At 41.1% G+C, this 27823-nt stretch overlaps 1 protein-coding gene and 1 long non-coding RNA gene across 4 annotated transcripts in view; one reads left to right on the top strand and one right to left on the bottom strand.

The window, feature by feature from the left end:
* Positions 1 to 4649: 4649 nt before the first annotated feature.
* MSC (musculin) lies at positions 4650 to 7520 on the bottom strand. The gene is made up of 2 exons (XM_004047142.5): positions 6744 to 7520; positions 4650 to 5835 (listed from the first exon to the last, which is right to left on the bottom strand). The coding sequence occupies exons 1-2, from the start codon at positions 7275 to 7277 to the stop codon at positions 5749 to 5751; spliced, it is 621 nt and encodes a 206-aa protein (XP_004047190.1). The 5' UTR covers positions 7278 to 7520; the 3' UTR covers positions 4650 to 5748.
* The window catches only part of LOC129524405 (uncharacterized), a 210759-nt gene continuing 190416 nt past the window's right edge, over positions 7481 to 27823 (top strand). The window contains exon 1 of one of the 3 annotated variants that reach the window (XR_010134966.1): positions 7481 to 7526. This is a non-coding gene — a long non-coding RNA (uncharacterized lncRNA). Of the gene's footprint in view, positions 7527 to 24071; positions 24092 to 27823 lie in introns of those variants that run through there. The other 2 variants (XR_010134967.1, XR_010134965.1) reach the window with 2 other exon arrangements.

Genomic DNA, 27823 nt, shown 5'->3' with positions numbered 1-27823 from the left:
GTTCAGCCTCACAAAGACATGTAATTATAAGGAGAAAGAAGTAAGGCATGTAATTGTAGTTTAAATATGTATGTAGAATATTGTATGTATGTAAATGTGTATGTAAAAATATTTTAATGGATATTGCAAGTAATTGTGAACATTCTTTGATATGACACCAAAACTCCACAAGTGTAGTTTCTGAAATGTTGGTTGTAACATTTCATGAAATCCAAAATTAGCTAAACAAACTTGTCGTACTCTGTAACATCAAAATTCATCAGTGTGGCTTGTTTCACTTAACATAATTTCCTTCATTTCTATCCATGTTGTTGCAAATGACAGAATTTCATTCTTTTTTATGGCTGAATAATATTCCATTGTGTATATGTACCACTTTTTTGAATCCATTATTCTCACCAATATGTAGGAATTAAAAAATGTGAGCTCACAGATATAGAGAGTAGAATATCAGTTACCAGAGGCTGGGAAGGGTAGTGAGGAGGGAGGATAAAGAGGGCATGGTTAATGCAAATAATAATACAGTTAGATAAGGAGTAAGATCTAGTGTTCAGTTGCACAATAGGGTGACTATAGTTAAAAATAATTTTTTGTATATTTCAAAATAACTAAAATGATGGAATTGGAATGTTCCTAACACAAAGAAACAATAAATGTTTGAGGTGATGAATACCCCAATCACCCTGATTTGATCATTACACATTGTATGCTTGTATAAAAATATCACATGTACCCATAAGTCATACAGCTATTATGTATCCATAATAATTGAAGATAAAAAATTAAAACAAATTCATTGTTTTATCTTGTACCCAGAAATGAGTTTAAAATCTCATGCATAATTTTTGATGCTGAGTGTTATGGGAAGAAGCTTAATGAAAACTTCTCCTTAGTAACAAGAAAGAGGTCAATATACAAAAGTAGCATAAAAGAGCACGGTGATAAAATGGCAAAAGGGACTGATGAGATAAATTTTCAGAGGATCAAGGACATAAACTATTATAAGCAAAAGAGAAAGAAAATCAAGGCTTTTTTTTCTTTTTTTAATTCTCATCTATGGAGCATTTCCCAAGTGCTTAGTGAGATGATTTCATGTAATCCACTCTTAAAGTATTGTGTGAGGTTGAATGAATGATTCCTGACTTACAGAAGAGGTAAGGTACATGATGCAGCGCCAGGAAATGTGGGACTGGAACCCACTACATCTGACCCAGCCATCTGTGAATTTTTTTTAAAATGAGTTTTTACAAATTCCAAAAGTAATATGCAAATTTTTCAACAAACAAATAAAAGTAAAAGATAAAAGCTTCTTGTTCTTCCTCCCCTCCCATTCCACTGCTAAAAGTTAGTAATAGTCCATACAGACATCATATTTTCACCAAATGAAAGCCCCAGCTTTTATTTGCTCCACGATCCTCTTTACCATAAGCCATAAAGAATCTCAAGGCTGATCCAGAACTATGTTGGTGATAGCAGAACCAACAAGAGAGAAGGCTGCTAAATGCTACACGAGTTTACATGATTACATGTGGATTTCTGACTGTGGCTACTTTCTGGACCTTTTTAGAGCCCTGGGTTTGAAGGATTTCTCTGGATCAACTTTCACTGTTGTGGGAGAAAGAAGAAAAATAACACAAAACGTGAACACAACAGTGAAAGGGATGAACGGAGAGTGGCGAGTGCACTGATGCAAACACCCTGGGTGCCCACAAATGAGTATGCAGAGTTCACACTGAAAGGAGAGATGGCCAGGTGATCAGTTACGAAGGGAGCCAATCTGGTGGACTTTCCCACAAGTTGGAAGCTTGGTAGTGAGAAGTGAATTATCAATTTACCTTGTTTCTCCTTTCCAAATGTGACTCTGAGTTACCGTTTTAATTTTTAATATTTTTTCAGAAGTATCAACCAAATTATCTACCAAATATCTATTAAAATAGAATGTGTTCATTTAGTTGTTTGTGTGTGTGTGTGTGTGTGTTTTATAGACAAGAGAGGTTTCTTTATTTTTTTAACTTCTAGGCATTTATTATCAGGGAAAAATCTGTGACTGTAAAAGTCTTTTGTGAATTTTAAGGGTCATTGTTGCTATCTGTTGAAGGAGCTGCCAAACTAAAGTGAAATCATAAGCTGAAGCCCAGTGCAAAAGAATATGCACAACATCAATTCAACTCCACAACCAAGAGAAACGCCTGAATGTTTCAAAATTACAGTGCTGAAAGTGTTTCTTTTCAGATATTCATCTTAGGAAGAGTCTGTGGAAGGGGATTTTTGTTCTCTTTGGTTGAGTCAGCATCACTAATAATAATGCTTTGGTCCCTCAAAAAGCCCCCTGAAGAGTATTATTCAATTTACTCATTTTGTTTGTTATTTAGCACATTGTACATTGTATTTCTTAGACTTCTTTCTCTCATCTTTTCTCTCATAGCAGTACAATCAAATCGAAGTAATCCTAAGCACATACTTCATTTTTTTCTCTTAAGCCCCCTCCCCACCCCACTTCCTGCCCACTTCTCCAACCCCAACTCCCATTTCTCAAACTCAAATCACTAAAGGAAAATGATGAGAGAGAGAGATTTGGTGATGCCTGTCTACCACTTAGAACACACTCTAGTAATGGTAGATAAAGAAAAGGCTGGTTTAAGATGTTTAAGGCCTGTCCCAACAGCAACACGTGCACAGAAGCTTGCATAATTTACATGGACTCAATGGGGCTTACTAGAAAGTGGCCTCTTTCTTTTTCTTCTTTTCTTAAATAACATAATTCCTGGCATTGGATTTTTACAGAAACTGTGGAGCATAGCATTCTTGAGAAAGTTTTTTTTTCTTCATAAACTATAGGACTATAAAGTGGTCATTAAAATGAATTTCCAGGGTGCAGTGCAACACTCCCTGTACATGTGAGTCAGTGACAAGCATCACCTTAATTGGGGGTTAGAGACAGAAAATCTGTGAGTTTACTCCTGAGTTGGCTAGAAGGAATATAATTATAGAAACACATATTTTAAATATTATTCTTTCACTTGTGGAAATTTGCCCAAATATTTCCTTGTTTATTCAAATGCTTGTTCTTATTTGTATTCACTACAAATATAGCTATTCTTTCTGTTTTTCTGTATTTCTGTTTGTCCACTCTTGTGGGACATTTCTCTTTCACGGTTGTAATCCAGGCATCTCAAAACAAGACCCAACCTTAAAGGCTGGACTCTGCGAATGTCACACCTGTTTAAAGTATCCCCCTTTGCAGAAGTGGTTCCCTCTGCCTCTGGATTTCCTTTAGTGACCAGCATTTAAGTGCACTGCTCATTGCATATTAAATGATTTGTTTAAATACATTATCATATTTATTCCTAAGGCAATATTCCAGGTAGGCACTGTGATGACCCCCATTCTACGGAAGAGGAAACTGAGGCTCAGAGGTGTTCATAATGTAACTTGCACATGCTCACTAATCCTGTGGCAAAGCTTGAATTTCAAGCTGGGTTCTTTAGACACTCAGGTTCCCTTTAACCAACATACACTGAGCTGCCTCCTTTCTTTGAAAAGAGCCTAATTTGCTGGACTTTTTGGAAGTCACCTTGACTAAGATCTGGCCTCCAGCAGACACTCTTCCTCAAGAAGCTTTCTACCCAGGACTCACCGCTGAAGTGCTTGGTAGGGTTTCCTGCCACAGGTTACTTCAGGTTCCCTTTTGTCAGAAAGCCCCTAATGCCACAGACACCACTGATGTAAGACTGGATCCCCAGGGCAGGTTCCGTCCCAGGTTATGAATAAAAGCCCAAGACAATCTTGTCAGAAAGCAGTTCTTTAGCATTTTGGTTGGTTGAACTCAAAACAGGAAGTCACTCTCCCCACCCCAACCCCCCTTACCTCCTAACTAAAATCCAGCTGTATTTTTCTCTCAGGGTCAGGAAAACTGCCTTTCAATTGCACAAAATGGACAGAACCCCAAGTTGGGCAGTTGTTTGTGTAGTTTTATCCTTTACACTTTTCTAAATTTTCTACAAAGAGAACGTTGCTTTTAAAAGAACCAGCCATTTTAAAAATTGTATTATAGGGTTTCCAAGTTGTTACCTTCTACAAAAATTGCAGTGCAAATGGAAGAAAATAACACGGAAAATGAATGTATGTTTAAAAAGATATATAAACATTTGATAAAAGAAAAGCACCGTTGAAATACAAATTGGCTTCTTATATTAGGGTTTTATTCTGCCAGTTACACTGGAGACTTGTGGGTGGGCCTTAGGGGTTTTTTTGAACTACTTGCAATTGTAAGGATTGGAGTGTGCTTTTAGCTGGAGTAGCTGCTGTGTGTGTTGTGTGTGTGTGTGTGTATGAGAGACGTGCACCTATGTTAGCTTGAGGAGTGTATGTCTGTCAGGACAGCAGGGGCCTCAAGACTCTTAGGACTTTTATTAGGCCTCCAGTTCTGGCCTTCCAGGAAGCCCGGCGCGGAGAAGCAGCAGAATCATAGAGATTAATAAAGAACGACCTTTGGAAATGGAGTGATCCAAAAGTGATCGCCACCATTCCTCCCGCAATGACCCACCGCCCTGACCAGAGGAGATCAGCCCTTAAAAGTTAACTTCTACAGCCAAACCCTCTCAGTAAAGGGCAACAAAGACCACATCCTGACACCTCCAAGGGGCACACAGTTTTTACAGCGCGTTTTATTATTCATAAAAAAATAAATTTATTTACATATGTTATTTCCTGTGGTAGTGCAGCCTCGGGGCAAGGGCGCGTTCCCTATCGCAGGATCACTTGCTATGGTAAGCCGCCCACCCTGCGCGCTCCTCCGCGCGGGGAAGAACCTGCGCGGCAGGACGCGGTGTTGGAGTTGGGGCGCCCGGAGCTTGGAGTGGGGAGACGTGATGCAGAGAGTCTGGAGTCGGAGCTGGGGGTGCTGCAGGTAGGAGCAGGAGCGGGGCGGAGAGGGAGGCCCGAAGAAGAGCCCACACAGGTTGGCGCAGCGGGGCTTGGGGAGGCTTCAGCCCAGAAGTGGAGAGGGTTGACAGACGCCTGCCTGATTAGAAAAAGCCGGGAGCTTGGGAAGGAGACGGGATTGAAGAAGCCACCCGGCAGGGAGGCCGAACGGCCCAGAGCTCTCCGGGTAAAACCCGCCTGCGGTGGTCTGGGAAGTGTGTCTCCACCTAGCCCTGCGAGCAGCGGGCTTCCTCCCGCCCGTTAGAAGGGCGCTGTGCTGGGGTACGAACCTGGCCCAGAGAAACCACTCGCCCTTCTTTGTCACTTAAAACCCTGTCCCGACGCGGATCTCACGTCTAGACCTCTGTCTTTAAAGCGGATGTAGAGCGCGTTCTAACCGTTCCCTAACCATGGTGTCACCGCGAAAGGCCCGGGCTGTGTGGAACCGTCCCGCAAGTGTGCGATGAATCTGGCTCCGCTGAGAACGGATCCGTGGGCTGTCTGGCGCGGGCTGGGGCAGCAGCCGAGAGTTAGTCTACAGAGCTAGGGCCCGAGGGTGGACCTGCGTCCGCGTCTCGTCACGAAAGGAGGCTCTTTTTGGAGAGGCAAAACGTGGTCGCCCAGATCCGGCGCAGCTTTAGCCGTGGGCGCTGTGCAGTGACAGCCACGCCGGCCACCTGTCATGATCACAGTTCCAGGGAAAGGGGAAGGGTCAAGGAGAATCCAGCGGAAACTTCTTCCCATCTCAAGAGCTCTCCCTTCTCTCCGTGGCCCCCAAACACTCGCATTTAACGAATAATCCCATCAAGTGAGTTCCAGTCCCATTTAAGCGGTGGTTCCACATAGTCTGTTGGCTGCGGAAACTTCTTTGGTGTCAGAGTCCGGTCTTCCCGAGACCACGAATGGCCATGTCTGTAAATCAAAAAGAACGTGAGATATTAGAGAGAAACGATTGTCTCAAACCGAAACCGCTCTCCTACGCGAACCCCAGATATTCCTGACTTGGAGTAGCTAAGATTTTATCAGCATTGTGGGAATTTGCATGTCCTCTCTCTGAACTAAGATTTTCATTTTACTGGAGGTTGATAATCCGAGACTTGCCATATCCGTTCACGCTTCTTCCTGGACTTTGCCCGCAGGATAATTTGGTGAAACTCATATGACTTTGAGATTCTGTCGTTTAGTTAGTTCCCTTCCCCTAACACACACACACACACACACACACACACACACACACACACACACACACACACACACAGTCATCCACTCCAAGCTCCAAGTAGGAACTGGGCTTGGACAGGATTTTTCCCAAGACGGGAGAGCTGGCAGAACAGAGAGGGACTTTCCAGACAAATCCCATCTGGGGAAACGTTACTATCTTCCACAAGCAATTTTTCTAAAAATGCAAATGCTCTTTTATAGATCTCGGCCTTCCCTCCTTTAAGAAAGGGCTTGCCGATTCAAACCTGCCCGACTCAGCTGGATTAAGTTGGGCAAGGGAGATTTGCCGTCAGTCTGCAACCTGGTGGCAGATTGAGATGGAACCAAGATTTACCCTGGAAGTAGGATATTAGTCAATGGCTGTCACTGGGGTACAATGTTCAGAACGATGCAAACAGACACGGATGGTTGATTCTTCTTCAGGGAAATGGCTGGCCACTCCCTTGATTTGGGAGAAACTAAACTGGCCTTCTCGTTCCCAGTCCCAGAACCTCCACCCCTTTCGAATTCTTCCCAACGGGCTGACCCTGCCCGGCGCCCAGGAGCACCCTGGGTATCTCCTGGCTGCTCTCCCGAATCCTTGCGCGCCGCGCCCCTACCAGGTTCACTGGGTGCACGTAGCCGTTCTCATAGCGGTCCTCCTGCAACAGCTGCCGCAGGTGAGCGATGTAACTGGAAGCCAGCCGGAGCGTGTCCAGCTTGGAGAGCTTAGTGTCGGGGGGTACCCAGGGCAGGCTGGTCTTGAGCCTGGAGAAGGCTTTGCTCAGCACGCGCATCCGGGCGCGCTCACGGGCGTTGGCCGCGTTCCGCTGCGACTGCTTGCACTCTGCGGCTGAGCCCTTGGCCGGGAGGGGCTTCTTGCCACCACCGCCCGCGCTACCACCTGCGCCGCCGCCCCCAGCCACACGGGGCCGCTTCCTCTTGCAGCCTTCCGCGCTGCCGGCTGTGCCCAGAGCGCAGCGCTCCTCCTCGCCGTCGGGGTCCTCCTCCTCTGCCGACGAGTTGTCACTGGGCGAGGCGTAGCTGCGCTCTACGCCGCGGAGGGGCGGCCTCTTGGAGGCGGGGACCGGGTACTCCCGCTGCAGCCCCCGAAGCTCCATCTCCTCGGGATCACTCACCGAGCCCGTGGACATCCCGTTGTCCCCCTTGACCACACGCGTCCTCTTTCCTCCCCCCTGGCCAGTCTCGCTGTCTCCGCCTTCCGCTCCCTGGCGGAGGCGGAGGCCAGAGAGCGCTCCAAGGAAGACTGAAAACCCAGGCCAGGCCGCGAAGCGCGGGGTGAGAAAGCGAGGTGGGTGGCGAGAGCGTGAGCGCCCCTCTGCTGACCCCGGGGAGCGTGGACTACAAGTTGGCGCCCAAGTCCAGAATCCGCGCGCACCGCGGTAAGCTGCGCCTTTTGACAAGACTATCTGTACTCCTTGGAACAAACCACCCCGGGCAAAGAAGAGGGGGTTGTAAAGGGGGGCAAGAGGTGGGGCAGGGGCGTGGAAGGGGTGGGGACCGCTTTTCTGCATGCCGAAGAGCGGTTGGTGGAGGCGGGGGAAGGGGACGTCTCTGCAGACCCGAGATTTGGGCTCTGAAGCCCGACGGACCTTCAACATGTCTGCGCAGGATAAGTGAGCTTTCGGGGAGTGAAGGGGCACATCTTGTTCCTACCGACCGTGCTTCTAGCCCCAGGTAATCTTAGCAGTGGCAAAGATTACCAGACACTTAGAAACGACGGGATTCCGACCTCTGCTTGCCTGCCAGTCTTTCCAGTAGAACTCAGTTTTCAAGTTAACCATTCATGATGTATGATTGTCTACCCAAGCCTTGCTGGACAAGAGAAAAAGCAGAACAGGCAAACAACATCCAACAATGCACAAGTTACCTCTCATTTTCCTCCTCATTTTCTTATAATATACCTTCATGATTTACAAAAATGGTTACAATGGTTCGTTGCCTTTTCAAATAACATCTGTAACTTAATGATATTATCTCCAATTTGCAGAACTTGAAGCTGAGCCGCCTAGATAGACGTTAAGTAAAAGACCCAAACTTATTAGGCTAAGTAGAAAAAAAGATTCAAAATCCGCTTTTTGAAATTCTGGCCCGTCGGTATTCTAGTCAACTCCGTGCCTCGGGGTCACACATCACTGGATGTTGTAGCTGGTATTTTCCACTATCTCGAGAGTTCCATGCGTGATGTGATTTTGTTTTAATACCACAATGCGTGTGTTGGAGGATCCGGCCCTAACGCTTTGCATTATAGTGTAGGGAATCCTTGCTATTGTATTTAATAGATTGTGTATTGAAGGGCGAGCTCCTGGAAGCAGAATGCTAAGTTAGCACAATCGTCCATTCAAAGTAAAAACGACAAAGGAGCACCCTGAATGATCATGTTCCATTCCAAACAAGACTAAAACATCCTGCTCTTCCACACAAGAAAACACAACAGTTTTGCAGTCTCATTATTTCCTAACTCGAAGGTCATCGCAGTTCCTGGTCAGGGGATAAGTACTTCTGTGGATACGGGCCCCAGTGGTCAGAGACTGAGTGCCCGCTGTGTGCCCGTCACTGTACTCGCGGCCTGTGAGCAGCTCGCTGAGTAATAAAACCCGTATGAGTTTGGCATATGGTTACCCCATTTTACAATGATGAAACTGAGTCGTCACACCGGCTTAGGTGTTCACTTGTTCTTTTCCTGAAAGTCCACAGACTCCCAAGCTGAGCAAGGTGCAAGGGGACCTATGTGGAGTCAGTCCAGGACAGAGCTGGCAGAGATAGCTGGGCCAGCCTGGCTCCCGCCAGTTCGTACAGCAGAACAAATGCGTCCAGCTCGATGGCTGAAGTGCTGCAACAGGTGGCTGGCAGAGGCTGACTTCATCACTCAGGCATCATTCCACCTTAGTCTCCCAGGCCACGCTACCCTTAGCGGGGGCGTTTTGGGGCCGGGGAAATGTTTCACATAACCCCTCCCGCTCACCCACATTTGCAAAGGTTTTCTGCCTGTACAAGTTGTCTTTTGGTTGGGGGCAGGGGGTGGGCTGGTTCTGGGACAATTTGAATAAAAAGATCATTTGCCCTCAGTTCTCTCTAGGGTAGGGAAATGCAGGGAATATTTGACAGAGTGTGGAAATCTTTCCTGGAGCGTTTGAACTTGAACTTGAACTTGACTCTAGGATCGCCTTGCCAGGTGAAGGAGAGGAGAGCGACAAAGAGGGGCAAAGAGATGGACCGAGGAGAGCCAGGCTAGCTCTCTGCAACGACTATTGATGACTTGAAGCTATCAGTATAAATATATAGTCTCACACATTAGGGGCAGGCGAATAGGTTTTTAAAATCTGAATTGTTTATACAGGTGCAGAACAAAGTCTTTCTTTAGAAAAGATTAATGGTGAGGAGAGCGCTAGATTTCTCTAAACAGTCACAAAAACTATACCCAGCCTCAACGCTGAGGAGGTCATGGCCAGTTTCTTTATTTCTTGAAGAAACGGTCTGACCCCACCAGTTCGGGATTATTTTTCACAGCACTTGCCTTTCCCTCCCTGTCTTCTTTCTCTGTCTTCCCCTCCCTCCCTACTTCCCTCCCTTTCTCTTCTACTCCACCTCCTCACCCTCCCTCTGTTCGCTTTCAAGAAAGTCAGCTATTTTATTTTGTTTGTTTCATCATCTTTCATTTAACCTCCATTTCTTTCATTTTTGTGAAATTAAGTTATATTTTCACTTGTAACTCTGTTTTCAAGTTGCAGACTTGTAATGAAGGTTAGGAAATGTACCTTATATACATTTCTTATAAGCATATAACTGCAGTTTGCTTTAACATGTTTGTAATATCTGGCATTTGGTCACCTCCTTCCACTTTCAAAGTGCTATTACTTTTTCTTCTCCTTGGATGATTACAACAGCCTCTCGAGCTGAACAGTGTAAGTATAACTACCTCTTTTGAAAGCCCAGTGTTTTTCATGGTTTTGACAAGTGACATACTGCAAATGAATAATACAGCCTTTATTTTTATCTTATAAAGCACACTGAAATCAATTCCTATTTGCTTATGCTTTACAAACTCTTAGATGTGAAACAGGTATAGACTGTTTGTGTGTACATCAATGGTCTTGAAATTCTTTAGTGACATTTAAAAAATATTCAATGTGGTGAGTAGGGCTTAAGTTGCATTATAAAACAAAATATTTAATAATTCTTTTAATATTACCTTTAATATTTCTTCACCCTGGCTTCCGTGCTTGCTGGATATATGACTTCCAGAATTTGCATTTTTTGAGCCCTAGTTTTCTAATCTATAAAATGGATTATCTCTCTGAGTGGAAGAGAAAGTATATGAGCAGTTGGCTAGGTCAGAGCCTGGTACATGGGAGAAGATCAGTAAATGCTAGTTAGTATTATGAATTGCCTTGCCCAATATCACACAGCTAGTAAAAGTTAGGGCAATGATCTGACTCAAGTTTTGTACTCCAGGGCCTATTCTGGGTTTCAGATAGTACCAGGGTCTTTCATTTGCTTTGACTACAGGCTGCTAGGGTCTGAAGTACATGGTTTCATCACATGACATTTTTCACAGGTCCCGTGAGGGACCTCACTGAGGGAAAAATGGATGGGACGTCGTTAGAAATTTTCTTTTCGTCCCCCAAATTCTCTCACCCTAAAATTGCAGTGCTTTTCCAAGCCTTACTTTCCCTACTGGCATAAAGGATTAAGCCAGAAATCCTGCTGGTGGTGTGGTGTAGGTCAAAGGAGCATGCCCAGGTGGAACACAGATCAGTGCCTAACAGATTGAAACATTTAACAATGCAGGCTTGGTTTGTTTTTTAAAAAGGGAGCCATGAGGTGGGATGATAATTACACATCATAGAAAAAAGGCCATTTGTTGCCACTTCCTTCCTCCAACAGCATATTAAGTAATGGGTGAGAAACTCTAGAATTGGGTAGGTCATGTGGACTTAGGACTCAGGAAGAGCAAAGGCTTCCTCTGTCCTCTGTGAAGGCCATGCCAAAACTATGTAGTGAGTAGGTACTTAAGAAACAGCAGTGGGACCAACCCACAGCCTCCTGTTGCCTGGAGGAATTGCCATACCTTCGGCCAATTGCCTATACTTTTGATCTAGGAAAATGAATAATCTAGATCAGCACTGGCCAATATGGAAGCCATTAGCCACATTAGGCTATTGAGCACTTGAAATGTGGCTATTCATGTACTATAGTGTAAAATGCATAACCAGTATTGAAAACTTACTATGAATAAAAGAATATAAAAGCTCTCATTAATATTTTAAAATATAAATTTATGTCAATCTTTGAGAACATTTTGGATCTATTAGGTTAAATGAAATATATTACAAAAATTAATTTCACCATTTAAAATTATTATCATATGGTTACTAAAAATGTAGAATTAAATATACAGGTCCCATTATATTTCTGTTGGACAACTCAGGGATTAATCTCATGGATTAACTATACCCCTATGGACTGAGCATCTACTGTTGGTTGTGGCAAGGTGTTGGTGAGACCCACTCCCACCCACTGGGAGGGCACATTCTTGTGGAAATAAGCTTCTCTGTATTATCCAGACTGCGTCTTACCACGTGTATTCAACCTCCTGTCTATAACACACCCCACCAGACACACACACGTGCTGGGAAAATGAATGCTCCTCCTCAGTGGTGTGTTAGTCACATGGAATGCTAGTCCCAGTGTGTGTTTGCCACGTGGCATGCTAGTCACATGAGGAGCCAGTCAGGTGGGGACAGGTCACATGTAAGACCCAGGGTTAGGTCTGGATAACCCAAGGCCTGTCCCTTGTCTGCACAAAGCCTTGGGCTCTGCTCCAGGCTCAGGGCAGCCTCTGTCCTGGTGTTGTGCAGGATGCCACCACTCTTCGGACCAGGAAAGGAAGAAAACTCCCTTCACCCGGGCTCTACCAGCCATCAGGTTGGGCGTCCATGGAAATAGTCAAAGCCTACATGTGGAGTCCTTTGTCATCCACAACACAAACAGGCCTCTGCTGCTGGTTTATTTATCTAAGGATTGCAGCAAGATTTTTTACCCTTCCCTCCGAAAGTCGTGAGGCCTTAGCATGGAGAAGCCAGTGCCTGGATGGTTTGTGGAGGTTGAAGGTGGAAAAGCCAGGCTTAACAAATTAACAATGAAAAATGGGGCTGGGGGTAGGCTGGGGAGAGGGAAAGCGATAAGACTCAGCCTTTCAGGAGAAAAGAAAAAAGCCCTCATTTATTGTCTTGACAACAAAAACTGTAGGCAGCTTCTGCAGGAAATTTTTTTTTAAACAATATCTCTAGATTTTAGGGAGCAGGTGCTGAGGCTTAACTGTCCAGGGAACCCCAAGTTCCAACTGGAATGCTGTGTGTTTCCTGTAAATGACTTTGAATACTCAATTAGCCTAGTATAGAAGCCCAGCTTTCAGAAAGTGAAGGTGCTCTAGTGAAGTCTTCTGTAGGAGGCCTGTTTACATAATCCGTGGCCCTCCATGATGTTGGAGAATCCTGAAGGATGTTGGAGAATACTAACCCAGTCCTAGTCTGGGTTAGGAGTGTGGCTCGTAGGTCTGAAAATAATCTTATTTTGTAAACCCCTGGAACAGCCTTTCACTCTTCTGCAGAAGCTAAGAAAGTTCTGTCTCAGGGGATTTTCTCCTTTTAAGTACTTGTGATTTTATTGGCAATACCTGGAAATGTGAAAATACTCTGGTACCAAAACAGCCCTTGAAATTGTAGCACACAGCTCTGGTCTCCAGTGTGTGGTCCCAAGCCTACCTTGGTTTAATTGTGGAGTTAACCCGGGAGAGAAATACCATCCTGCCATGTGGCATGTACTGAAAAGAGCCCCTTTTGCTGTGGACATGAGGAGATCTCTGCGTTTATCAGCTGAGAGGCCTCAGGCCACATACTTATACTCTTGTAGCTTGTTTCTCTGTGTATAACCCATGAAAGTTGCCAGAGTTAAATGAGATTGCCAGCATGCAGGCTCCTGTGGAAACTGTGGAGCATTGTAGAAGGTCAGTTATTACATTATTATGCCCATTCTCTCTCCTGTAGGAGCTCATGTTTTCCCTGTTCCCTCTCCCAGTAGCGGGCCTTGCTCAAAGTGCAACCCCCAGCCATGGCTCATCCCCTATAGAACACCAGCTAAATGCCTCCTGGCGCCAGAAGGAAGTTCTCATGTAATAGATACTTCCTGGTGTCACAGAACAAGGATTCTGTCCTCTTTGTCAACCAGTCCCTTAACCAACTCATCTATAAAAGAAGGGCCTAACTTATTTATGTATGACCTTTGTTTCCCTAGTGCCAAGCCCCTCTGATCTCCAATTCTAAAGTGAGCTCTAACAGATGATCAAAACAGGGAGGTATTTTAGGAAATATGCCCACTTCTCTTAGTACTTTTTCCCCCTTTGGCTCATTTGTGCTACTCTGTCCAGTTAGCAGAAACAAACAAATAAACAAAAATAACCCAACTACATTCCTCTTCAGGTTTCAGTTTTAAAGGAGGACCCCTTGAGGATACTGGAAACAGAACTACTTAAGGTATTCTCATGCTTTGTTTCATCACTCCGCTCCTATTTCTTCTTAGATTGCCACCTTTAAGCAACTTCCTCTAGGAAAGGGACCAACAACATTAAAATAAGTAAGAGGAAAACAAAAAGATTAAATGGTAAACTTAATGAAGGCGGAGGCTGTGTCTTGTTCATAGGGATATCCCTAGTGTCTAGCAACTCCTGAAAGGTACTACCTAAATATTTGATGGGCCAGGCCCAGTAGCTCTTGCCTATAATCCCAGCACTCTGGGATGCCAAAGCAGGAGAATTGCTTAAGCCCAGGAGTTCAAGACCAGAGTGGGATATATAGTGAGGCCCCATTGCTACAAAAAATTTTTTAAACATAGCCAGACATGGGAGCACCACACATAGCCCGAGCTACTCGGGAGACTGAGGTGTGAGTATTGCTTGAGTCTGGGAGGTCGAGACTGCAGTGAGCCATGATTGTAACACTATACTACGTGCTGGTGACAGGGCGAGATACTGTCTCAAATTATTTTTTTTCCATTTAACAAAAATAAATATTTGATGATTGAAAACTCTCACCAACACATGAACACAAGCCCATCTGCACTCATAATTAACAGGAGACAGGTACTCAACCCATCATTTGTCCTTTATTTAACCAACTCACTGTATTACTATGTGTTCTACCCACTGTTAGCAGTTATAAGGACTCTTTTACATTTCTTATTAACTGAATGGACTTCTAAGGAATATTTCATCTTATCAAATGGAGTATATCTTTCTACTTATTATACACTGTGCTTGCCACAACGCCCAGAGGAAGTCTAAATAACTCAACAATTATGTTTATTATAAACATCCCAGTAACATTCTTTTCTCTATATGAAAATGAAATAGTGCTTTTAGTACCATTTGCTACCATTTTTTTTCCTGATTGAAAAAATTCAGAATCTTCATAAAATTTCCGGGGATCACACACTTACAAAGCTTAGATTCAGGAGAGCAAAGGGCCAAGTGTGGAGCCCTTAAAAGTGGTTAATGGTTTTAATAATTTAATGGTTAAGCAGAGAAGGGGAATTCAGAGAAAAAAGGCAGTAATCAGAGAGGCAAGAGGAAAACCAAGAGAGTAGTGTTATTGAAAGCAAGGGAGTCATTTCAGAAAGTCATGGGTGGGGACTTTCAGTTGAGATGGTCCGGTAAGACCACATTTTGAAGCGTCGCCTGTGCTCCAAACACATAGCAGTGAGAGCTAAAATGTGAAAAGAGAAAAACTTAAAAGATTCAGCCATGTCCAAAAGCAAGGAAAATATCTCTTTAGACAAGGAGTGGACCAGAAAACGAATGTTAAGTAGGGATGAAACTCCTGCCAGGTCCAGGAGTTGAGTTTCTTTGCAGATGGGGAACAAAGTGGTCTCATGAATGGAGGGAGGCTGACTTGGATAACTGCTGAAATTAGGATGTGGGAGAAGGTAAGCAAAGGGAGTAAGCCCAGCCTGGCCAGGATATTGGCTCCATGACTGGGTCAGTTCTGATTCATTTTTTATCTTCATGATAGGTCACATGTTCCTGCCTGTTTGCATGCCTGGTAACTTTTGGCTGGATGCCAGACACCATGAATTTTGCCCTTTGGGTACTGGGAATTTTTTGTATTCCACCAAATATTATTGATCTTTGTTCTCAGATGCAGTTGAGTTACTTGGAAATAATGATTTCTTTGGGTCTTTAAGATGTGTAGAAGGAACCAGAGCAGTGTTCCTTCTAGAGCTAATTGTCCCCCATTGCTGAGGCAAGACTCTTACAAGCACTCAACCTAATGCCCTGGGAACATGAAATTTTCCAGTCTGGCTAGAACAGATATTATTCCTGGCTCTGTGTGAGTAGCTGGCTGTGTTCCCTTTCATCCTTTTTGGTGGTTCTTCCTTCAGCCTCTGGTAGTTTCCTCACATGCTCGTGATGATTGGCTGAATACTCCAAGGGCACCCTCTGCAGATCCCCAGGTTCTTTCTCTGTGCACCTCTCTTCCCTCTGCTACCCTGCCCGGTGAATTCTAGCTACTTTGGTCTGCCCAGCCTCTCAGGTCTGTCTTCTCAACTCAGGGAGTGTGTTTGGCTCTCCTGGGTCCCCTTGTCCTGCTCCACAGCCTGGAAACTCTGTCACGGCACCGGCTGGGACAATTGTAGGGCTTCCTTTTTTTGTTTCCCATCTCTCAGGGTTCACTGTCCTTCATTACCTCCTGTAGAATGTTTTAAGAACCATGGTTTGATACATTTTGTCTGTTTTAGGGAAGTTTCAGGTAGAAAGTTAAGTCTTATCCCTGTTACGCAATCTTAGCCCCAGGTGGAAGCCTTTGGAATGGCACCTTTATAGGAAACGTATTTTATTTTATTTTTGTTTTGTTTTTAAGAGTGATACCTGCTTGAGCATGCTTGTATTTTGAGAGGAAGATACTGGAGAAAAGAAAGAAATTAAAGATATTAAAAATATGGGGAGGGGATTAAAGATATTAACATATGGGAAAAATATATTAAAAATATGGAAATAGTGATGGAGCAAATCCCACAGGAAATGGAGGGTGATGAGTTAGCCTTGAAGAAGAGGATGTACATATCTTTTTGCCTGAAATACTGTAGGATGTCTCTGTAGATCAGCAGAGATTTGTAATGGGAAGTTAAAGAAGTTAGTCCCTGATGGTCTCTGTTTTCTCAGTGGAATATGAATTAAAGTTGTCTACATAGAATAGGTGGATAGACATGAGTTACTAGAATCAACAGAAATTGGAAATGTGGGAATAACCATTCTGGAGAATATAAAAAGAGTCTAAGTAGGGGTAAGGAAATGTATTTCAAAACAGTGTTAAGGGCTTTGACAACATTGACTGATGAGCACTTATACCCATTAACAAATGTGAAGTTATCTAGCACAGTGATTCACATGGAGTGGTTTTCAGCTACAGATAGCTGAATCTTAACGAATTAACCTGTTTATATTTTCAATAGCAAGAACTTGCAAGAATGAACTATTATGGGACCATTAAGTTTTGATGAGGTAGAGATGCAGTTTAGGAACTTGGAGTTCAGGGGAAATACTCTTGGAGATTTAGATGAAGATTCTACAGTTGGGGACCCATGGTATGCAGGAGGGAGGCAAAATGAAGCCATACTTTTAACTCTTTGGGGTAGGTGGAGAGGGAAGGATTTGCAAAGTTGCAGTATCACTATATTGCAGAAATGTTGGGGGTGCCACTGACAGAATATAATATGGAGTGATCTATATATTTCTCAGATCTTTCAGTTGTGCGTTATCTATGTAAAATGGACTTAAGGACAAAATACATGAATGCATGCATACACACAGACATACATGCAAACTATTTTTGAAAACTTAGGCTCTCTGGAGATATTAGCAGATTTCTTTCAACATATTCCATAGGCATTTGGAACACAGCAAATTTAGGGTATTTTAAATCAATAATAAACTTATGATTTCTTCATTTTTGCTATAGGGAACTCATTAACATGTAGTTTAACAGGGGGAAAAAGCAGAGTATGTCAGATTGCACCCGCATACCCTTATATTCTCATTTTAAACATTAATATCCCCCATATTTACAGATAAAGATATTGGAGTTAAGAGAGATGAAGTTCCTTGCTGAGGAATACAAAGATAATTGAAGAGGAACTCAGATGTCTAGAATGAGAGTCTAGTGCTCTTGTTACTATATCATGTCCATTATGGTTAATCTTATGTCTCACCTTGGCTAGGCCATTGTACCCAGATAGTTGCACAAACAGTATTCTAGATTTTTCTGTGGAGTTTTTTTTTTTTTTATGAGATATAAATTTAAATCACTAGACTTAGAGTAAAGAAGATTGCCTGCCGTAATATGGGTGGGTCGCTTCCAATCAGATGAAGGCCGTAATAGAAAAAGACTCACCTTCTAGGAAGAAGAGGACATTTTGCCAGCAGACTGCTTTCAGACTAGAACGCAGCTCTTCTCTGGTCTCCATCCTGCCAGGCTACCCTCCAGAGTTTAGACTTGCCATCTTCCACAATCGTGTGAGCCAATTCCTTAAAATAAGTCTCTCTCTCTGTCCTCTCCTCTCTGACAACACACACACACACACACACACCCCTTATTCATTGTGTTTCTCTAGAGTACCCTTACTAATACAATGTTCTTGGACAATGCATGTGAAATACTAGAGAATTTAATAAGCAGGCTAAGCTACAATGCCAGGCACTCTGTGCTTAACTCCAGAGTATTTAAAGTGGTAGTAAATCTTCTAGTTCTTGATATTTAGCATTCGTTTTAGAAGTCATAGAAAAATAAGTTTGACCAGGGAGGAAAGTGTCACAAGTAACTTTTATACTTACTTGTGACACAAAACACATTAACTTTTTATATTTAATTCTAATGTTTATGCTACTTGGTTGAAAAATACTAATTTTAATTATAGTATTTTTGCTTTGATAATCATTGAACCTTTCTTTTAATTGAAATATAATTCTCATACCACAAAGTTCATACTTTAAAGATGTGCAGTTAAGTGATTTCTAAGTATATTCAAAACGGTTGTGCAACCATCACCACTCTGTAATTCCTAAACATTTGTATCATCCCCAAACAAAACCCCATAACCATTAGCAGTCATTTCCCGTTTCTCCCTCTTCCAGATCCCCTGGCAACCACTAGTTTTTCTGTCTTTGTAGATTCATCTGTTCTGGACATACTACGTATATAATAATATTCCATTGAAAAACTTTCTATATGATAAGCCACAGACTTTTAATGCCTTGTTTCTTTTACTAAGCATAATGTTTTTTAAGGTTCATTCATATTTTAGCTTGCTTTTGTATTTCAATTTTATGTGACTGAATTAATATTTCATTATATATAATTATATATACCATACATATAATGATATATTATATATATACCATACATATAATGATATATTATATATATACCATACATATAATGATATATTATATATATACCATACATATAATGATATATTATATATATACCATACATATAATGATATATTATATATATACCATACATATAATGATATATTATATATATACCATACATATAATGATATATTATATATATACCATACATATAATGATATATTATATATATACCATACATATAATGATATATTATATATATACCATACATATAATGATATATTATATATATATACACACCAAATTGTAATTATTTATTTATCAATTTATGGGCACCTGGGATATGTCCAATCTTTGGCTATTATGAATAATGCTGCTATGAATATTCATTTACAAGTTTATCGTGAACATATGTTTTCAAGTGTCTTGGGTATATACCTAATAGTGGAAATGCTGGGTCGTATAGTAACTCTATGGTTAACTATTTGATAATCTATCAGACTATTTTCCAAAGTGGCTATACCATTTTACATTCTCAGCAGCAATGTAGTTTCTCCACATCCTTACCAATACTTGTTATTGTTCTTTGTTTTGATTATAATCATCCTACTGGGTGTGAAAGTTGTATCTTATAGTGGTTTTGATTTGCATTTCCCTAACAGCTAATGAAGTTCAGCATCTTTCAATGTACTTGTTGTATATTTATCTATCTTCTTTGCAGATAAGTCTATTTAGATATTTTTCATTTTTAAATTAAATTTTTTGTCCTGTTGTTGTTGAGTTGTAAATGTCATTTATTATTTGTTGAATGTTTCCTCCAAATTGTGTGTGTCACAAACTTAATCCACAATGTGGCAGTATTGAAAGGGCCTTTAAGAGGTAACTGGATCTTGAAAGCACAGCTTTCATGAATGGATTAATCTATTCATGGATTAATAGATGAATGGAATAATGGGTTAATGGGCATGGAACTGGTGGCTTTGTAAGAAGAGGAAGAGAGACCTGAGCAAGGTTCAGCCCCATCACTATGTGATTCCAGGCCTCAAGATTCTTCAGAGTTCCCATTACTAAGAAGGCTCTCACCAGATGGGGCCCCTTGACTCTGGACATCTCAGCCTTCATAACTATAAGAAATAAATTCCTTTTCTTTACAAATTACCCAGTTTCAGGTATTCTGTAATGAGCAGCAGAAAATGCACTAAAATACTCCCTCAGTTTTTGTTAATATGAGGATGTCTTAATTTCTTACTTAATTTTGAAGGATAGTGTGCTGAAATAGGATTATTGGTTGACAATTTTTTTTCTCTCAGCACTTTGAATATATTGCCCCACTGCCTTCTGGCCTTTAAAGTTTCTGATGGGAAATATGCAGGTGGTTTTATTGAGGATCCTTTGTAAATGATGAGATCCTTCTGTCTTGCTGCTTTCAGGATTCTCTCGTTGTCTTTCTCTCAAAAGTTGTATTATTATGTGTCTTGGTGTGGATCTCTTTTAGTTCGTCTTACTTGGAGTTTGTTGAGTTTTTTAGATGTTTGTATTCATTTATTTCATCCCATATGGGAACTTTTCAGCCATTATTTCTATAAATATTCTCTCTTCCCCATTCTCCATTCTCCTTATAGAAATCCCAGAATACATATATTCTGTTTGATGTTGTCCCACAGATCCCTTAGGCTCTGCTCACTTTTCTTTAAGCATTCTTTTTTCTTTTTCTTGTTAAGAGACAGTTTCACTCTGCCTCCTAGGCTGGAGTGCTGTGGCATGATTATACCTTACAACAGCCTCAAACTCCTGGGATCAAGCAGTTCTCCCACTTCAGCCTCCCTAGTAGCTAGGACTACAGGCATGTGCCACCATGTTCAGCTAATTTTTAAAATTATCTATAGAGGTAGGGTCTCACTAACCTGCTCAGGCTGATCTCAAACTCCTGGTCTCAAGGGCTCTTCCTGTTTTGAAGTGCTGGGATTACAGACATGAGCCACTGTGCCCTGTTTAAACTTTTTTCTTTTGTTCCTCAGATGAAGTTGATTTCCATTGTCCTATCTTCACTGATTTTTTTTTCTGCCTGCTCAAATCTGCCTTTGAATCCCTCTAGTGAATTTTTTTTTACTTTAGTTATTATACCTTTTAGCTCCAGAATTTCTCTTTGTTTTCTTTTTAGGTTTCCTATCTCATTGTTGGTATTGCGATTTCCCCATAAGAATGTATTACTTGTATTACTTTGGTTTTTTGTTTGCCATGTTTTCATTTTCTTCCATAAAGGTATTTTCTAATTTTCCTTGTGATTTCTTTACCGACCCATGGGTTTTTAAATGATTGTGTTGTTTAATTTCCATAAATTTGTGAATTCCCCAAATGTATTTCTCTTACTGGATAAATATTTTGTATTATTTCAGTCCTTTTAAATTTATTGAGATTTGTTTTATGGCCTAGCATAGGGCCTATCCTAGGGAATGTTCTGTGTATACTTGAGAAAAATGTATATCCTACTGCTGTGGGGTAGAGTGTTCCTCCGATGCCTGAAAGGTCTGCTTAATTTATGGCTTCCACTGTGATTGTAAGCTGTCAGTTTTCAAGGCTACTATGGAGCTGGAACAGAAGAAGAGAATGGGAGTAGGACAAGTTAAAACACAGCAAAGCTTACTGTTCTTACTGATATTCAGCTGTTTTTCTTCAAAAGAAAAAAAAATACCCAGATTGCTGCAGAACTTTGGCTGATTTCTAGCATTCTGAAAATGTTGATTCTGATAATTTTGTGAGTTTTCTCATTGCTTTCATGGGGCAGATTATTTTTGCAAGTCTGTCGTTTTTGCGGACATCACCTTGTCTTCCACTGAATCTTGATGTATATTTTATATATCATGAGGTCCAATTAAAAGAGCAATAAATTAAGTGCCAATTCTCTACGTGTAGGAAGGAGAATGTTAAGAAGTTTCACATATGTTAAGGAGCTCCACATTTAGTCTTTTCTGAAGTTTCCAATTTTCACTGGCACAAGAATCAGGCAGAGCAGAGGAACCACTGGGATTCAGCAAAATTAGCTTCACGTTGCTTGTCTACCACATTCTCCTATGTAAACCACACTCCTGTGCATTTATATTCTTGTCTCTCCATCTTCCTCAATAGCTTGTTTCTGACTAGTCTTTCCATGACAGAGACTGAGTCATTCCCTTGAGAGAATCTGGCCTAAGAACAGCTGTGTCTGAAAGGCTTCCCTTCTGTATGCAAAAGGAAAAGCTAATTAGAGGGACGGGTGGGTTTAAATGTTTGTATCTAGGATGATGACAGGTTGATATCTTCTAATCCTTTTGTAAAACAGTTTTTAGATCAATAAAAATAAATAGAATGTATTTAATTTCTTTTATTCTTATCCTTTTAGTACTTTCTCATAAAAAACACAAGCCTCCCACTACGACCAAGTAGAAGTAGTCAATTAGCATATATTCTGTCAATGAATTCTGTGATGAACCCAGTTAATTTAACTCTTTAAGCAAGGACATAGTGAGTACCTAGTATGGACTAGGCATATGATTAAATTTCTGCTGCCATTCTCCCAGAATTTCAGAACTCTCCCATTCCTCCTATATCCTGCTTGTGAACCATCGACTATAGAATTAGCTTTATTTTTACTGTCCCTTACTTCATTCATAAACACAGGACAAAGTGATCCAGATGTCATACAAAAATCGATACTGTTTCTCTCTCTCCTTCTCTCAAACTCTCACTCTTTTTCTCTCTTTCACACACAGTGAAATGAAAAAACTACCTAAACATAAGAAATGTTAGGTGAAGATAGTTTTTTTAGCTCACACCACTTCCTAGTCTTAGATAGGGCAACTAGAGAATAGCCATCAGTTATTTCTTTCTCTTCTTCATTGGCCTTGCTCACCATGCAGAGACATGTTCCAACACTACTTTGAGATATTAAGATTGTGGGCAAAGTTTCCTTTTGAAAGAGTTTACCTCTATATCAAATATGTGCAAGGTATAATTTTCAAAATTATTTTGTCAATTTACTTTGTAGAGTTCAGAATATCCTGGTTTAGTATTGGATTGCCAAGATTGATATCCAAGGTTTGCCTATTTACTTATTTCATCTTTGTATATAAGCTGAAATATTCTATGTGCAGCTTGATACCCCCAGTTATGTGGGGGAGGGTGGGAACACTGACAGCTGCCCAGAACTGCTGCAGGGGTGGACGACTGGATGCAGGTGCACAGACTATCTCAATTTGACAGGCTTTAAGGCTTACATTATCTCTAGTGATATCCAATATCCTGTACAATGAGGTCCTTAAAAACAACAGAAGCAACACAGTTGTACATATTCACCAGAGCATATACCACCACAATATTTACTCAGAGCTACACAAAAATAATGTGTAATTTTTGTGATCATTAAGTTTACGGTGTCACAGCAGCTTAGAAATTAAATCATGCATCTGACATTATGATACTTTGTTAACTGCAGTTTTCTTTTTTGTCTATACTCTGTATACTACATAAAGATTAGAAGTCTTAAGTTTTCACAACAATTTCTTGCCAGAAGAGTGTAAATAAGTGCTGGAGGAATTATTTCTTTGGTTATATTTTGAAGCTGTAGAATGTTAGTGTGTCTCTCATTTTGAGATTCTATTCTCAGTGTATGCTGATCTAGTCCTGTTCTGCAACTAACTAACTAGATCATGGACAAGTCTCTTGACCTCTGTATCTCTATTTCCTTGGATTTAATTGAATTAGTATTTCCTGCCCTGGAAGTTATCACAAGGTGGTTTTGAGAATGAAGTGATAAGAATGCATGTGAAAGTAATTTGGAAATGACTATTAGAGGTAGATAAGAGTGAAAACTTACCTCTCCTCCTTGCTAGGTTCTAACCTACAGAGAGAAGTACTAGTCAAATGGGGGCTCAAATTATCATCTTTTTAGGCAAAGAAGTAGTCAATAGAATTCAGGGATCCGAGAAAAGTAGATTAGAGAATGTGACTTAGATCTAAGTCCAAAAGTAGGTCCCCTTCCCCCTAGTCCAGAGAAAAACCTCTGTATTTTCAAAGTAAGTCAAGGGTTCTGTGCAGCCTTCCAGTCCACCTACGGCAAGTTCAAGGACTGCTTCTGAAAGGCAGGAGGAACTGGAACGCAGAGAGAACAGCATACCTCCCCACTGAGCTGAGCAAGCCCTCCCAAGGTGGGTTAGTACTCAGAGACATGAAATGCAAAGGTGTGCACCAGGGAAGGAGAGGGATCTTACTGCATGAGCACAAGACCATCAAAAAGAATTATATTTTGTGCTACCAGTGAGCAGTACCCTGTAATCCCATCAAGTAGGGAAATAGGCTCTAGTGGAAGTGAAGCTCTTACCAAACAGATTAGCACCTCCCTTTCTTGTGAGGAGGAACAAGCAGAAGAAAGAGACTGGAGTGATGACTTCATTGCTTTCTGGAAGAGATTGGGAGCTTCCCCCTCTATGTATGAATGTGTGAAGAAGAGCAAGGGTCCTCCTCCCACACAACCATTGGAATGAGGTATGCAAACAGGTATGCAAATAGGGTTTGCTTTATAGGGTTTGTCTCAGTGAAAAGTCCAAAGAAATTGGTTATAGAAGGTGCCTTAAAGGTCACTTAAATATTCCCCTCATTTTATAGTAAGAAGGGGCCAAGGGCAGGTTGGTCGCTAGCTCAGAAATTGACTAATTCTCAGAAAGAGGAATTGGTTCAGAAAATAGAACCCACACCAGGTGGGTAGGACTTTGGTGGGGGCCCTGGGCTTCCAGAAAGCAGCATAAGAACACTGCGTCCTCTGGGGACCCAAGGGAGTTTGCTCTCAAACAGGAGAGGGGAGAGCAGAATGGGTGTAGAGGAGATGAAGATTATAATTTTGTTTAATGTAATTTCCTATAAATATTAAATTACACCACTGATTTAGATAATCAAGATAATATCAAGTCATAAGCATGGTTTATATTGTATAAATAAGGAATATGTATTTCTTTCTTCCTCCCCTTTGAAGGCTTGTTTTCTTCTTTGTAGCATTTACCCTCCACTTATTAGGATGGGAACAGTACTAGGCTTCCATCTGGGAGCAGCCACTCTCATTCCACGTGGCAAAAGTGGGGCTGGCCCTCTCCCAAGGCTGTTGGGAAGTCTGCTGACTAAGACCTGGCCATTCAGAACACTTCATTTCTCTGACCACAGGAACTGGTTTAGGGAAGGTCATGTGATCCAACCCAAGAAAAGGACACCCTTTTACTGGTCCTCTTGGAAATGAAAATTCCTTTTGCTGAAGATTTTATAGCTGAGATGCTGTGATATAAACTTAGAGCTGGAGTTGGCCATCTTGCCACAGTGAGGAGGGAGTTGAGTTGAGAATAAGGCTGGTCCAGAGTAAAGCAAAGCTGAAAGATGGAAAGAACGTTATTTCTTGTGATGTTTTTGAGCATCTTAATCAGGCTTGTGCAAAGTCAGCATCCCACTACAATTTTCAGTTACATCAGCCTTAAAATTCTATACTCTCCTCTGATTTTGTTTACAGCTGTTTAAATAATATTTCCGTAAGTCAAATTCAAAATAACCTTGACTCTTTCTCTTTAGAAACTCTCAAACATGTTACCTGTGAGTAACATTTCCCTTTTCTCCTCTTTCTATTTCTGCATTTTATTCACCTAAATATATTCTAACCTTAATAATAAAGCAGAAATGTATATCCATTTATCAAAGATTAGGAGGAACAAGTAAAAGAAGAGAAACTAGAGTGATGACTTCACTACTTTCCAGAGCAAGGAAGAGATTGAAAGCTCCTCCAAGTAGGCTGTTCTATTTTTCACCATTTTTTTTTTGCCCAAGACTCTTTTTAAGCTCATAGTGTGGAAATATCACAGTAGGAAGATATTTTGCAGTTATTTATTGCTGTGTTACTACTCTGTAACTTCGTGGCTTACAGCAGCAATCATTCTGTCATATATAATCATGTTGTCTGTCATGACTCTGACCAGGAACCAGCTGGATAGCTTTTCTTTTCCACATGGCCCCAACTGGGGTCACCTGGAGACATTCACCTGATTACTGGCCTTGTCTGGACAGTCTAAAATGGCTTATGCATGGCCTCTTGGAGGGGATGGCTGGAAGGCTGGGTTCCACTGGGGCCACTTCCCATTTAGTCTCAGAGCTTCTTCACATGTTCTTTCTTGGAGGATCAGGACTTCATGAGTGATTATTGCACGAAGTCTTAAATGTAAGCTGTAAGACTTCTTGTTATCTAGACTCAGAAGTCCCAGGATGTCATATATACCTCATACTATCAGTCAAGCAAGTTACTAATGCCAATCCAGAGTCAAAGGGTAAAAGAATTAGACAGTTCAACTCCATCGTTCAATGAGAGGAGCAGCAAGCACGATTTGCAGCCATCTTTAATCTACCCCTAGGTGATATAGTACAGTTGAAAGAGGCTGAACTCTGGGGTTAGACAAACATGCCTAAGAAGGGCTTCATTACTCCTCGCTGTGATTTCTTAGCCTCAATTTGTAAAATAGGGGGCAATAAAACCTCTCTCATAAAGTTTTGAGAATCAAGTGAAATAATTTGTGTTAAGTGCCCTAGGATAGTGCATGGCACATAGCAGTCACTCAGTAAATTATAGTTTGATCTCTTTAGAGAGATTCACCTTTTGAATACAGCATATAAGTTCCCTTTCTATCAAGAGTAGAGTCCCTCTCAATTGTAATATGTTATTAAATGTGCTGAGATTCTGTTAATTCTCACTGTGTGGAGGCATTTTGGGTGGTCAAAAGCTATTAATGAATTCTAGCTGCCTTTTCTTGGTTCCAGAGATAACATTATTGCTGTTAATAATTTTCAGTCTGTTGCAGATAGTATGAATCTGTCTGGGGATGGAGTCATTTGTTTTGTAAAGAAATAGCTTCATCAAAAGTTAATAAATTCAGCATCTTTCTGCAAGACTGCTGTTTTCTTTCAGCATGGGGATTTTGCAGTTCACTATTGCTTTTGCCACAGACTAGGCACATCAGAGCTGGGTACATCTCAACCATGGGCTCTCACTGAAGAGTGAGAAGATCCAGTTGAGTGCTCAACAATGCATCTGTGTTGAAATCTCATCAATTACATCTGGAATCCTTAGTCAGCCTCAGAATTTTCTTGGTATTGACGTCTGTTCAAAGACGTTGTTCTATATTTGTAAAGTCTCTTCCTCTTGAGCCACAACCCACCCCCTCCCTTTATGTCATTCTAATAATAATAGATTGGCAGTACATGCTGGCTATTTGGGATGGAAATAAATTTTATGTTTCTAGCATAATGGGAAAAAAGAAGAGGCATAGATAATACTCACACTTGGAATTACTAGGCTCTGGAAACCATTATTGCTATATCCACAGCCAAGTCTGTGGGTTTACACTTGGCATATGAATTCCTAAGTGTTACTGCTGAAAGTTATGTTCAGGGGGTGTTAATAAATTATGAGTTTTCTGTAGTGTAAGGCTTAATGTTTTGTTCAGTGTTTTGCATAAAATTGCTGAAAAGTATCATGATTAGTATATGGGTCTTGTCATCATTTTTCAGTTGTTTGAAAAACTTAGTGCCTTTTAAATGTTCCCACTTAAAGTTTTGTAAAATAGTCATCCTTTTATTCTCTTTGCTTGTTTCTTAAGATATTTGTGTTTCTACTTCTTTAAGTCATCTCATGTTGCAATATTGAGGCAATCTGGAATGTGGGTTTCCAAACTGTGCCTTGAGCAGCCAGCCAGCTGGGAGCCCTGCACAGATATCATGCTTCACTGCTGTGGGAAAACTGAAACCCTTCTCAACACTAATGACCTCTATGGTTCATAAATTCAAAGAAAAGAGATAGAAATTCTAATTGTAGCTATTGAAATCTCACTTTCTATTCTTTTAAAGATGTTTCAACTCAAGTGTTTAGATGAAACAAGAGAAAGGATGATAAATTATTATTTTAAAAATTGATGGTAGCACCAGTTAGATCCATAACAAATTAAACAAGGTATTACATATATCATCTATCTTACTTCAAAATTTAATCAATTTAGGTAAGAATATAGCTTTAAGAAGGCATATTTTGGATGGGAAATAACATTCATTTGCCTACTGATATGTCCACATAATATTTCTGATAATGCATGTATCAGACTAAATTTCTAGGAAGGAAAAAAAACAGATTGAATTTTACCTCATGAAATGCTTCACAGTACCTGTCAAGCCATCTGAACTGTGTTTACTCCAGTGATT

The sequence above is a fragment of the Gorilla gorilla genome, chromosome 7 (genome assembly GCF_029281585.2).
Source record: "Gorilla gorilla gorilla isolate KB3781 chromosome 7, NHGRI_mGorGor1-v2.1_pri, whole genome shotgun sequence".
NCBI classification, from domain to species: Eukaryota; Metazoa; Chordata; class Mammalia; order Primates; family Hominidae; genus Gorilla; species Gorilla gorilla.
Note: the sequence above shows the minus strand (reverse complement) of the source record. Positions and strands in the feature narration are given on the sequence as shown.